The sequence below is a fragment of the Crocodylus siamensis genome, chromosome 2 (genome assembly GCF_052110815.1).
Source record: "Crocodylus siamensis isolate JL-2025a chromosome 2, ASM5211081v1, whole genome shotgun sequence".
Taxonomy (NCBI): domain Eukaryota; kingdom Metazoa; phylum Chordata; order Crocodylia; family Crocodylidae; genus Crocodylus; species Crocodylus siamensis.
The window spans coordinates 95,702,599-95,716,362 of NC_143396.1; the positions used below are offsets into that span (position 1 = coordinate 95,702,599).

A 13,764-nucleotide genomic window follows, 5' to 3' on the forward strand; every position below is an offset into this window, starting at 1 on the left:
CTAAGTAAAGTTTCTTTAAGTCTATAAGGAGCGGGGCCACACAAAAGCCTAAACAAGGATGGGTTTGGGGCACCAGCCTTGGTGAGAGATTTGGAAAGTAACTTTTTCTCAAAGGGTCGCAGAAGCATCCAGAAACATTACAATTTGCCCTTACTGTGCCTTTCAAACAATGAGCATAAATGTTAAAGTACTTCCTCTGTGCACCGCAACATTTGGTCAGACTGCATGTGACCAACACAGTTTAAAACCGCACACTTTACTGGCAGGCAAAAAACTTTAGCCTCTGCCACCCTAGCCAAGCACCATGCTGCTCAAACAGATTATACAATATTCACAAAGTGCCAAGAAGTTTGGACAATAACAGATCTGAAGAGCCAGAGCACTCCAAAGGAATGGGGCCCTAATGGAGAACTCTCTCTCAGAAGCTCCTTAGCATCTGTTTATAAGACAAGAACAAGGAGTTGTGTTGTAAACAACAGTAACAGTATAGTATGGGAAACGCGTATTATTCTTTACCCGTTATTTTTAGTTATACTTCCATTCACTCGTGAGTCTTTCTACATGGCATGATTCAGTCCTGCACAAAGATACTTTTTTCCATAGATTTCATAGACATTAGGGCTGGAAGGGACCTCAGAAAAAAGAGTCTAGCCCCCTACCCAAGGGACAGGAAGTCAGCTAGGGTTGAAGGATCCCAGGAAGATAAGCATCCAAAATGTTTCTTGAGAGAGTCCAGAGTAAGTGCTTGCACCACCTTTGAAGGGAGTCTATTCTAGGTCTTGGGGGCTTGGACAGTAAAGAAGTTTTTCCTTCTGTCCAGCCTAAAACAGTCTTGGACTGTTTGTGACTGTTTGACCTTGTTATCCCTTGGGGTGCTCTGGTGAACAGGTATTGCCCCGGATCCTGATGTACACCCCTTATATACTTATAGGCAGCCACCAGGTCACCCATGAGCCTGTGCTTTTCCGGGCAGAAGAGTCCCATGGCTCTCAGCCTCTCATCATAAGGCCTGTTCTCTGTTCCTCTGATCATGCACATGGCTCTCCTCTGGACTCTTTCAAGCTTTTCCACATCCTTTTTGAATTGTGGAGTCCAGAATCAGATGCAGAACTGCAGCTGCAGCCTCACCAGGGAAGCAGCAGAACTGCATTAGTGTAGTGTTCTGTCCTGCTTAATTAATTCTCCTGATTAGTCCCACGGTGGAGTGCCAGGATAATGTGGTTATACTCCATTCAGCACCTGTGCTAGCTCATTCAGTGCTAACTCAGGTATTTCTTCTCAGCACTAAACTGTGCCATGTAGCCATACCCCTGAATACCATTCCTTCCTCTGTCCCACAGCTGAGGGATGATGAAACTGTAGCTCACAAACTACATTTATCTCCTGACAGTAAAAAAGCATTTAAATAAAAAAAATTTTTTGTATCTGTTAATTTGTTATTTTCTTCACGTATTATTTATTCTAAGAAGTCATTTAATGAGAAGCTATTATTTAAGCAGAAGCTCTGTGCAGAAATAATTAATTCTGGGGTGCATCTCAAAAGCTGTGTCCCCTGCAGCTTTCAGCCATGTTAAGATTTTAGTTGGTGACTAGGAGTTTTAGGACATTTGGCTAGTCCTGCTGTAGTCTAACTGCAGTAGGGGTGCAGGACAGGGACAGAAATAGTACTCAGTGAATAAATGGAAATTAAAACAGATGAGAAGGTAAGAGGCTTTATTCTTGAAAGCCTCCTTACCAAAGATTCCATGGGGTGCACCTCAAAACTGGTCAGGCTCCACAAATGGATTGAACTTGAGGCATCTATCAGGTGCCTCTATGAACCCTTAGCCTTTCTCCCTGATTTTCTCGTAGTTCATCTCCACTGGAACCATACTACAAAGGACACTACCACAGAGTCACAGGGGAGTGAGTTTTTTCATTGTTTAGCATTATATGCATTACAGAGACTAAACACTTCATGTCGTTCTTACATGCAGCCACCTCTAGGGTGGACAAGCAAGAACATTATAGAACAGCTTATGACAAAAAAAAAAAGAAAAGAAAAAGAAAACATCCATATCCAACTGAAAATTGCAATAGTGATTTCTAGGTAGGCAGAACAAACTGGAGTTTGTCCAAGGAAATAGTATTCGTGCCTTTATTCTTGTGGAAACTGCCCAGAGAATTTTAAAGCTGTTGGGATTTTGATTTTAATAGCTAATGAGCGTCTTCCCTCTCTACTTAAACACCATGTGTTCAGTAGGGACTTGGAGGGAAGTTTCACCTACTGAACAGCAACAGCAAAAACTTTATTATATTGCTGGTTTTCTTGTAAGCTCTGTCAAAATTGACCATGCAGGCCAAAAACATGACACTCATTCTCAGTTCAGTAGGGCCACCTAGTGGTATGCGTGATTTTTTTTCCTATACTGACCTTTCTTTTTTGATAGCTTACAGATGAGGTATTTTTCAAATTCAATTAAAATCTGACCAATTAGGTTTTTTGTTTGTTTGTTTGTTTTTGCTTTATCTCTTTCCCATCTTTTCTCTCTCTCTCTTTCCCTCTCTTCCTGGCACATATACACATACAGAAGTTTATTGCTGAAGGATCTTGTGCAAGTGCCAAACTACAGGTAGATATCTTTTTTTAACAAATAAAAGTGCATTGAAACATTTGTTTGAAGTGCAATAAAAGTGCATATGTATTAAAACAATATTGACCACACATGAAGAAAAAAGGTTGCTAAAGTCTTAGAATTATTGCAGCTAACTTTAAGACTTTAAGTAATGTAAGAATACACTTAAAAGTACCTTTGATTGGCATTTGAGTCCTTTTCTTCTTCTTTTACAGTCGGCAAACATTCAGATTCAGCTAAGAAATGATAAGAGAAAAAGTCACGCTTACTCATGGCATTCTTTCAGATGTTTCAAAACTGTATTTGCTTTCTGTGCAGTCAATACCCAGTGAAAACTTCAGGGTGCTGGTATATTTTCTTATTTTTAATACTTGCATGTTCATATGTTTTTGCATGATATTGTCTATATTCATTTTAAAGCCTCCTACAATATGTGTTGTATCCTAGTTACCTTTATTATACTTACTTCTATTTATTGCATATCTATACACACATAAACTGCTTATCATTAACCTTATGTGCCTTTGCCATAAAACAAAACCAGAAGTACTATTTGTTAACTTTTCTATATGCAACTTTTTACTATCACGTCTATTTTTTCACAGGATTAATCTAACAATTGATTCTAGGGGTACATAGAAAATTCAGAGAGGTTGGGGGAGGTTAGATCATATTAAAAATGGCCACCTGATTTAACTTACTTCACCCAGGTGCCGACCTTGCACTTACATCTGTAGTTAGGTTAATCTAAGTACAAACTGTGCAGAAATTCAAGACTGTTAGATTGCTCTAAAAATAGCTGACCCAATCTAATTTACCCCTACTTCAGTCTAAGTCTAGCTTCAGGTGCCTATACATGAACAGGGAGGCTGCTCTGATGCACTGTAACCAGTGAATCGGAGCAGACTTGATTAATCATGTCTGCTGGAGTGTGGCAATTACCATGCTCCAGCAGCTTCCCACGTCTTGTGTATTAGTGTGCTTATGCTTTAAAATGGTGGGGGCACGTTATCTAAACCTTGTTCGATGAGCTTTAGATAAAGCGCACCCTCTGTCATTTTGAAGCATTGGAGTGCTGATACACAAGATGCTCTGGGCAGTTTAATTAGAGCAGCTCTCAGAGCCCTGTAATTAAAGCACCCCCTTCCCACTCCTGGAGCACATGTATAAACACCCTTAGATTGGGTTGGGCAAGACTGATTTAACTGAACTTCTGTACAGTTCCCAGCACAGCCCCGGGACTGTGAAAGGCCAACCCTTGTCCCTAGCACTGGGTCTGCACTTTCTCTACCTGAGAGAAAGCACAGAGGTGCTTCAGAGAAAAGAAGGTGAGTGGATGATTGAGATGGCCATTATTGGCAGAGCTAAGGTAAAAGCTGATGGCTTGATAAGCTAGTAGATGTGCTAGTCATGGTACATCTAAGTGGTGATGGATTTAAAAGGCAATGATAAACAGCTTATATTTGATATGGTAGATGATAAAGAATGAGCAGAGGGATGCAGAGGAGGAAGGAATGTAGTCATAGTGATAAACACAGAAGATGATTTTGACAGTATTGTTAAGTAATTAGTCTCTTGAGCTATGAGTAAGTGGGGATTTCTCTTAGAATGACACAATATGCAGCATCATAGAAATTCTGGACACTGAAAGAACCAGAAATTTAAAACCCCCCACTGATTATCTTTAAGCTAGACATCTATACTTAAAACATAAATATCATGCAGGGTCATATTTGTGTTTCATAAAAGCTTCTACTGGAAAACTGAAACATTCATTCACTGTATTCTATCTAGAGTATCCCATAATGTGTTAAAAATAAGCACCCACACAGCCTGAAAATACTTTCCAGAACAATCCCACCCCAGACATTCAGTTGTGCAGCTATTTTAGTGTTGTAGACTCAAGATTATGACTGAAAACATTATAGGAAATTTAGCAACCCAAATACAAGATAGAAAAATACAGAATTGCTATTTCAGGAAGCCACCTCAGCTAGAAAGCAAGCAATGATGTGGGGGAAGTTGCCAGGTACCATTTTTGTTCATGCTATTCATCCATTTATCGAGCTCTTCCATTTCTATTTCCATAACAGAGGGAGTGTCTTCTTCAAAAATAGGACTTGACATAGGAGGGAAAAAAAGATGTATTAAATAAAGCATTTCATTCAGAGAGGTGCATAATATAGTAGCTTTGAATGTGTCTTTTATAAGCATTGGCATCAGTGGGGATTTCTGGAAACCGGTGCCTGCCCAACAAATTTCCTTTCTGAAGGTGTGCCAGCCCATGGAGCAAAGAAAAATGACCATAGGTTGTAAGTGGAACAAACTAAACCATGCAGCGATGGAAAACAAAAGAACTGGAAAACAAAAGATCTGGTCTTCCCCCCCCCACTGAAATCCCTTTGGAACGTCCCATTTGCTTCAGTGAGAGCAGGATAGGACCCCAAATTGGAAATACTGTTTTAACCATGGGGCTGGCTTCAGCAATGATCTCAGAAGGAAAAGATCTAAGTAGAATAATGTGCAGTTCAGGGCTTGCCTCCATGCTGAGTTCAGGACTACTGCTGGAGAAGGGAGGAAGCACTCCACCCATTTATTACCATGCTGCATGCACCAAACCCTGGAAATGAAGCTATATAGCCACCTTAGAGTAGCCCTGAAGTCATACCAATAAGAATGCCTGAGACAGAGTCTAAGAACGCCTCTGGCTGGATGGTCAGGGCATTTAGGTGGCTTCATTACCTTCTGTCAGGACCTGGTGCTGAGAGATCTCAGGAAAACAAGAGGAGAGATTTCAGGAAAAGGAGAAGGTAGAAACTGTTAGCTGTGTATGAGAACAGTGTGGCTGCTGCTTCTTTTTTCACATAGGTAATTTTAGTCTGTAAAAGCCCCAGAAAACTTTTTCATCCAATCTAGTAATGAGCAAGCAAATTTGAAAAATAGAGGAAAGAACCAAAGCTGCAGATAGATTTACACTCACAGTTCTGGAATCCTGTCCCATTATCTATAATCTACCTATTTCCTGTGGGGTCTGCATTTAGAGTTAGATAACCAACTGCGGATGGTACTTACAACAAATGGTGGGGCAATAGGCATGAAGTTGGACCAGAGACAGCATGGCATCTGTATTACACCCCCTACACCATGCCTCTGTGTAGCTGAACTGAGATAACTGCAAAGAAATCCTGCATTCTTTGTTCTGTGCCTTCCATATGTGCTTTAAGGCATCTTTAAGACCCCAATTTTAAGGCATCTTTTTGGAACTAGACTTTGTCTCTTTATTGCCTCCAAAGACAACTAACTGGGTTAATTAATTAAAAAGTGTTGAAGTCTTGAAACTCCAGGACATACAACCAAGTCCATACAGCAAGTTTAAAGCCAGAATATTGAAGTCCTACAAATGAACATGGCCTATTAAGCAAACAAAAGTAGGCCGACAAGTGCTTTTTATAAACTTTACCTTTTGACATTTTCACTTCCCAGTTCATCTGAAAAAGAAGTAAAAAGGTTGGTATGCATAGTTAAAAAGTCTCATTTCCTCTTAAGAATGTATGCCTGGGAAAATTCTGCCTTAGAGTTATTTAAAACAAATTCCAATTTTCAAAAAGTTAAATAGTTAATGTTTAGATTACAGCTAAAATTGTATAATTTTAGTATAAAATGGTATAAAATGTTTGATGAGTTTTCTTACCTGCCATTTGTAATTTACAGAGAAGATTTAGTTCTTAATCAGTAATTTCTTTGAATATATGGATAGAAGCCGATAATTTAGAAATCCTACTAGTTATTAAAAAAGAAGCCATTTGCTGGACAAAGAAAGGCTTGTCCATGAACACAGGTGACTGGCCTGAATGGCTGGAAAGACCTCTTCCACTCTGATGTTCCATAAGCCATAAGATAGTAAGTAACAGAGTGAAGTGTTTGGTTTGAGTCGAAATCAGGAGCTGAAGCCAGTGGAACAAAGGTGAGTGCAGTGAGAAATCACATTCAGAACATGAGCTAGGCAGTATATGGGAGACAGCAAACACAGAGCAATGTAAGCCTAATATGTTGGCTCAAGGAAAGTGACAGCTGCAAGAGCAGCAACTGCTATATAAATAGTTTACTGCAATCTTCAAGACAGTCTGATGCAGATTGTCTGCAGTTCCCCTACTTCTGAAAGAAGATCATGGGAGCTGCACATGTGCAGTGCAAGCTCTTTTCCACAAGGGAGGAAAAGGTGGAGTGGCTTGAATGGCTGCTGAAGTGTCAATGGGATGAAGGAAGCTAACCTAGATAGACACCAAGGGGGATGGCTTTCAAGAAAGACACATTTGTTTTAAACTCCTGATAAGACAAGGATGAAAAATGAAAGAAAATGGAGAGGAGGACAGAGTGAGGTAGGAAGAAGTACTAAAAGCTGTGGGAGAAATGAGAGTATTTATATCAAAAAAAGAGAGAAACTTTGTAGAGTGGTAGAGCAGGCCATTATGCAGATAGCTAATCTCCTCTACAAGTGAGCTCAAAAAGATGCTGAAGCTGCCAACTTGCTCCTGAATGATTGTTTGTTGAGCAATCCAATCAGAAGCTACAGGCAAGCTGAATAGTGCATCTTAGCAAATTCAGGAAACTACAACCATCCTGTCTTAATAACTCTACTTTGTGAAAAACAGAAGCTGAACGGAGGTAGGGATATCCAAGGTAGTGGTTCCAATCCAGAAGTGAAAGAGAGCAGGTACCCAAAATTGTGCTCCTGGAACTCTTTAGGAGCCACATTTCCTGTAAGCCTGTGACAGCGCACACATATTTTACCACGTGCAGTTCACTACTTGTTTGTGAACACATAGTCACATGCCTCAGCACCCATTTGGTGAGAGCTGGTGGTATATCCTAGAAAGAATGCAGGTGCATTTACTAAGGTTCAATAAAATTCTGTCCCTGTGTATATGTTTGTCATTCAATATGTATAGATTGATATACTTTTCATAACATGCATGTTTTTTAAAATTAGCACACACATTTAAAAAAAAGCATCAAATTAATTTTAAGGATCTGCTTCTCTTCAGTTTCTATTGTTTCACACAGTGGAGTTTTTAAGACAGCATATACGTGGTTTCCTGAAATTGTATTCTTCCTATTCCAGAATACAGACAGCATGCTCACACGATTCTTAAGAAATTGCTTCGATTTTAGCAAGTGGTTTCACATCTGTTAGTACTCTACAGACTCTCAGGGAAAACTTCCCTTAAAATGAAATTCAGGTATAAAATTCTCTCATCAAGGTTTTGCTTCTGTTTATTTACCTTCCAGTAGTTTGTCCCTCAAGGGTAATAAAAGCAAGAGGAACCCTAGTTTTTGGAATTTGTCAACATAAGAACAGAACAGGAAAAATCACATGTAGTTATGTTTTACTCTTAACTACCACAGATGTGAAAAGCCAGAGAATCCCCTCATAGATGTAAAAGGTATATAGAGGATGCTACAAAGCAGAATTAAATTAAGCATCAGTGGAATATACTGTGCATACAGTGGTTTGAGATAGGGGAAAAAATTCTAGAGTTTCATAGTACATTCCTTTTCTGTATATGAAACTATCACTAACTAGCAGAGAATCCATTACACTCCATTTCTTGAAATCCCTTCCTGTTCCCACTGACTATCTTATAAAAAGTTCCATCTGACATTTGAGATTTGTTAAATTTTACCTTGCTTAGACTTTTTCTTTTTGTGCCATATTACAAGGGCAATGATCAGCAGAATTAATATGAGTAAGACTGCAGGGACGCCATATATTAAGGCTGGGTTAACACCTGCCATTTCTGTGTTGTTATTGTTTTCATCTTTTGACTCAGTAGTTGCATTATTTCCTGTTTCAAATCCTAACTTGGGCGCTTCTGGTGTGGTCGAAGGTTTCAGATCAGAGTCAAGGGCAGCTGTAAAAAGCGTGGTAGATCTCTCTGGACTAGGAGTTGTTACAACAGTGGATGATAATAGTGGACTGTCTCCTGAATGATCTTCTTCTGTTTCAGATTCTGCAAAACATATGTGAACATCTTAACATTTTCACCTGTTATTGGAACTTATAAAGAGTCAAAGCATATGGCTATAATACTTGCTCTTCATTTAACCTGCATCTGCCTTACTTACACACACGCTTGTAAGTTTTGGTATTTATATATAGAACTAGAATAGCATTGCAATTTTATGAGGAAAACTTACTTACCCAAACCAAATTCTGCTAGTTTGCATTTATTAAACACATAAACTTGTTCAACTCCCTTGCCTTTGCAACCACATTTACACAACTGTTTTCAAGCAAATACACCTTCTTTTTTATACCCGTACCTGATCTTGCTGCACCCCTATTCTCTCACGCACCAGATACCCTTATCACTTTGGCATTCAGTCAGCAATTCTGATAGTCTTGGACTTGCCCTGTTTCATCCCTTCACCCTCTCAATCATTTACTAATCAGTCCATTATCCCTAGCTCACCAACTCTCTCCATGACCTTTCATGAAGTTCACCAATGTCCCTATTTCCCTATTGCTCCCTCTCCAGAATGATCAATTCTCTCAAATGTCTGAGGGCTGCAGGAATAGGGCTAAGCCAGGACAGAGTAAAGCCCATAGAAATGTTGACTTTCACACCTGCTCTCCATAAACTGGTGAAGCCAAAACTGTAAAGGATTCCAAGAACACAGTTTAGTGGAGTGCTAAATACTTGTCTGCATGAGACTGCCCAGACTAAGTTTTTGCTCAAGTCAATTAATCTCAGTAATATGTTGGAGATGCTCAGAACCCCACATGACTGGAACCAGTCATACACCTAGAAATTTACATGCTTTGTCAACACATTGTTTTCACTAGTGCTCCCGTGAGATGAAAACTTATCATGTCTATTTTACAAGTGAGGAATCAGAGAGGCAGAAAAAGTGATTTTCCTCTGAGATCTATGGTGAATCAGTGGGGAATCGGAATTAGAATATTAGAGCCTCTTCTCTTGCTTAATCCACTGGACAGTATTGCTTCTTCTTTCTGTTAGACTTTAATAAAAGTGAAAATGAGTATCTCACACAAGGAAATGACATTTTAAATCAATATAGTGAATGTATTGTCTGAAGCTGCCACAACAACGTTTTATTGACATATTTATACCATACTCATCATGCTCATTCCTGGTTCTTTTATTCTTTGCTAGAAATCAGCACACATGAACAGATTAATATGCAAAAAGTCATCATGCCACCTCATTTTAAGTATATTATTGTGTTAACTTCTCACTTTTCAAAATATTCTATACAAACATGGACTAGTCACTTAACTTTCTCCTTTGTTTCATGGCAGCTATGGCACATATTGACTTAAAGAAAAATGTAATTTCTGCATCCTTTTTAAGTAATACCATGTTATGGCATGGAGCAAAAGGGGACAGCAAACAGGGCATTTGGCAAGCAGTTCGCTGGCAGTAAAGGAGGAAGAGGAAGAGGAAGAGGAAGAGGAGCAAGGCAGCAGGCACTAGTTCCTGCTCTAGGAAGGTAAGTGAGTCAGGGCTGTCTGTGTGCTTGGCTTACTGAGTGTTCATTTGGTGGTCTGTGTGTCTGGGCATGTGGTCTGACCAGCTGGACGTGCTGCTAGCTGGATGATTTCTGCTTCCATCTGACAAAAGCTCTAATAAGGGGGTAGACCCAGTTTAGGCCCAGAAAGGTATAAAAAGAGACTCCCAGAGGGTGGCTATACACATGCTTGGAGGAAGGGGAGGAGTTGTTTTAATTAGTGATTCCCAGAAAGCTGATTTAATTAAAACACTGCAGTGTCACATCTATTAAGCCCCCACTCATTTAAAAATGGCCACAGGATTTTTAACTAAAACTCATTCAATGTTAAATCACTCCAATGGCCATTATTAAACCTGTGGGGGCTTGTATGTGTGATGCTACAGTGATGCTAGAGTGTTCTAATTAGAATGCAGAACAGACTCAATTAGTCGAGTCTGCTCCAACATGTTCTAGTTAAAACACATCAGAGCATGTGGAGAGGCACCATGAGTGACCAGGGAGTGAGTAAACAGGGCAAGCAAACAGGGCAGTTTGCAAGCAGCTTTCAAGTTAGTTTGTGACTCCCCTCTTTGAAGGAGATCCTTTAAAGTAAGCTATTTCCTTAAATAAGAGGAAATAATCTATATAAAAAATTAGTGTATGTAGCTAAAACTCAGCAGTTAAAACAATACCTAAACCTTTTGTTTAACTAGAGTCCAGAGTGAGTGGGGAGTTCTCAAGGAAGTTTGCCCAGAAACTCTCACCTTCCTTCACTGTAAGGTTGGTGAGAGGAAGCAGATTAGCAGGGAAAAGGGAAGCTTTCAGGACAAAGGAGCAGTGAATGGATTAGCGTACAGGAAAGTTTTCTAGGGAAAGTATTCTTGGAGAAAGGGACAGTATGACAGGGCAGAGGTCATGCCCTGTCCCAAAGTGCAAAAAGGCAATGGAACTGTGGATGGGGAGTGTCCCACTTGCATGTTGAGAATGTCAATAAAGCATGTGAAGGAAGAGACTGGCTTTAACTGATTTTTGCTGGGTGCCCTGGAGGGAAAACATGAAACCACTGGATAGGCTCAGAGGAAGTTAAAGTGCCAGGGCCAGGCAAGTGGCATTTCCCCAGAGAGGAGCTTGTGCAGCTGCACAGATGCACAGCAATTACCGAACCCCAACCAGGGGTCAACAGGTCTGGCAGAAGAGGATCAGGAAGCAGTGAAACTAACCTGAAACGTGAGCCAGTCTATGAGTGTCATCCTGGAGGCTTGAAGAAAATCCATGTGGTGAGAGAATCATTCCACGTCCATCACCTAGAGAGAAGAAGAGGTGAAGGACCAGTTAAGAGGGGTCTGCCCTATGACACTGAGTGTTCTCCCCTGCTACAGGGACAGAGCCCAGGGCTAGCCAGGGGTTGAGTAAGCTGGCTATGGTTCCCAACCAGGGCCCATCAATTAAGGCAGAACATAATTGAAGTTCTGGTGCAAAGAGAACACAGGCGGTGGGAGGAAATCATGAACACGGGCAGAGAAGTATACTCCTGAGTTTACAATGGCAAGCAAGCCTAAGGATGGGCTTGGAGGGGAACTTGTTGCGGTATAAGCCCAAGTGTGGAGAACAGTTCACGATCCATGCAGTGTGTAACTTCTAAGCTACATGAGACTGTATTGGTGTATTAAGCACAGACTATAATTCAGAGATTGCACCCTGAACATCTGCTCTGGTAAGGGCAGTGTATGGGATGGAAGCCCTGTGACTGGAAATGCAGCAGTAAGAAACATCAGTTTGCCTCCTGATATTTACTTTTTCCCTTTGGATTTTCTTTAACATCAAAGGCATGGCAGGAGGAATACCCAGGGCCATCCCTGGAGCGGGGGGAGGAGGAGGGCGAATCAGAGTTACCACCCCAGGCCCCACACTTTGGGGGGCCTAGGGAGCTGGGTGGAGTGGCTGTGTTGACTCAACACTGCTGGCTTCACATCCAGCTGCTCGCCACCTCAACCCTCTGCCACTGCCACTGCCATTGCCATTAACCTAGTTAGGAGGGCTTTAAACTAGGTTTGCCAGGAGATGAAGATCAAAACCCTGAGGTAAGTGTGAAAGCTGGTGACTTGGAGGAGGCATAAGTAGAAGGGGGTAACAGAGGAGGCCTTCATCATTCTTCCTGGGAAAGTAGGGCAATCAGCTTGTTACCTTGGGTGTCTGTACACGAATGCATGGAGCCTGGGAAACAGATAGGAAGAACTGGATGTCCTCGCACAGTTTTGGAACTACAATGTAATTGGAAAAACAGAGACTTGGTGGGATAGCTTGCATGACTGGAGCACTGTCATGGGTGGGTATAAACTGTTCAAGAAGGACAGGCAGGGGAGAAGAGAAGGAGGAGTTGCATTTCATGTAAAAGGGTTGTATGATTGCTCAGAGCTCCAATTTGAAACTGAACACAAGCCTATTGAAAGTCTCTCAGTTAGGGTTAGAGGGGAGAGCAACAAGGGTGATGTTGTGGTGGAAGAGGCTTCCTTTAAACAGTTAATGGAAGTTTCCAGAACACAGACCCTGGTTCTCATGGGGGTCTTCAGTCAAGCTGACATCTGCTGAGAGGGCAATACAGCACTGCACAGGCCGTCCAGGAAATTTTTGGAAAGTGTTGGGAACAACTTCCTGGTGGAAGTGTTGGAGAGGCCAACTAGGAACTGCTCCCTTCTTGACCTGCTGCTCCCCAGCAGGGAAGAATTGGTAAAGAACATAGAAGTGGATGGCAACTGGGCAGCAGTGACCATGAGATGATTGAGTTCAGGATCCTGAGGAAAGGAAGGAAAGAGATCAGCAGAGTAAGGATGCTGGACATCAGAAAAGCAGACTGTGTCTCACTCAGGAAATGGATGGGCAGGATCCCCTAGGAGGCCAATCTAAAGAAGAAAGGAGTCCAGGATAGCTAGTTTTACTTTACTGAGGGTGCAGAAACAAACCACCCTGACGTGCATGAAGACTATTAAATATTGTGGAAGACCACCTCAGCTTAGCAGGGGACTCTTCAATGAGCTAAAAACACAAAAAGGAAGCTTACAGGAGGTGGAAACTTGGACAAATGACTATGAAAGAGTACAAGAGCATTGCTCAGGCATGCAGGGATAAAAAGGAAGGCCAAAGAGAAACTGGAGTTGCAGCTAGCAAGGGATTTGAAGGGTAAAAAGAAGGGTTGGCTGGGATGATCTAGTTGGGAATGGTCCTGCTTTGGGGAGGGGGTTGGACTAGATGACCTCTTGAAGTCCCTTTCAACCCTAATTTTCTATGATTCTTTGTGTATTCTCTTTGCTTCCTCTCATAACTCATTATATTCATGGATCTGCTTTAAGTCTATCAGCAAGTTCTCAGGCAGAGGGATTACTGCACTGCACTATTATTCCTTTTTTGCCTGATTCTCCTTTCAGATATTGTTTATAGTCACCAATTTCAATGCCTATTTACATCACCATGCAGTTGTAATTGGCCAAAGTGTTAAAGCAGACACATGGGTTGTCAGCTACTGCCTGGCTAAGCAGAATATTGGCAGGTCAGACAAACCAACACAGTGTCACAGAACTGTTTGAAATACCTTGTTTTTTTTTTCTGCTCTTTTTTATTTTTCTGATCACCTTTCCCT

General features: G+C 41.2%; 1 protein-coding gene across 5 annotated transcripts in view; it reads right to left on the reverse strand.

Annotated features, from left to right (window-relative positions):
- The window catches only part of TMEM154 (transmembrane protein 154), an 83,502-nt gene that overhangs the window by 25,734 nt on the left and 44,004 nt on the right, over positions 1 to 13,764 (reverse strand). For 4 of the 5 annotated variants that reach the window (XM_090036400.1, XM_090036404.1, XM_090036402.1 and 1 more), the window contains exons 2-6: positions 11,351 to 11,434; positions 8,300 to 8,626; positions 6,076 to 6,103; positions 4,649 to 4,734; positions 2,791 to 2,851 (exon numbers count right to left, since the gene is read on the reverse strand). In XM_090036400.1, the coding sequence (XP_089892526.1) occupies positions 2,791 to 2,851; positions 4,649 to 4,734; positions 6,076 to 6,103; positions 8,300 to 8,626; positions 11,351 to 11,434 (586 nt within the window). The remainder of the gene's footprint in view (positions 1 to 2,790; positions 2,852 to 4,648; positions 4,735 to 6,075; positions 6,104 to 8,299; positions 8,627 to 11,350; positions 11,435 to 13,764) is intronic. The other variant, XM_090036403.1, reaches the window with a different exon arrangement.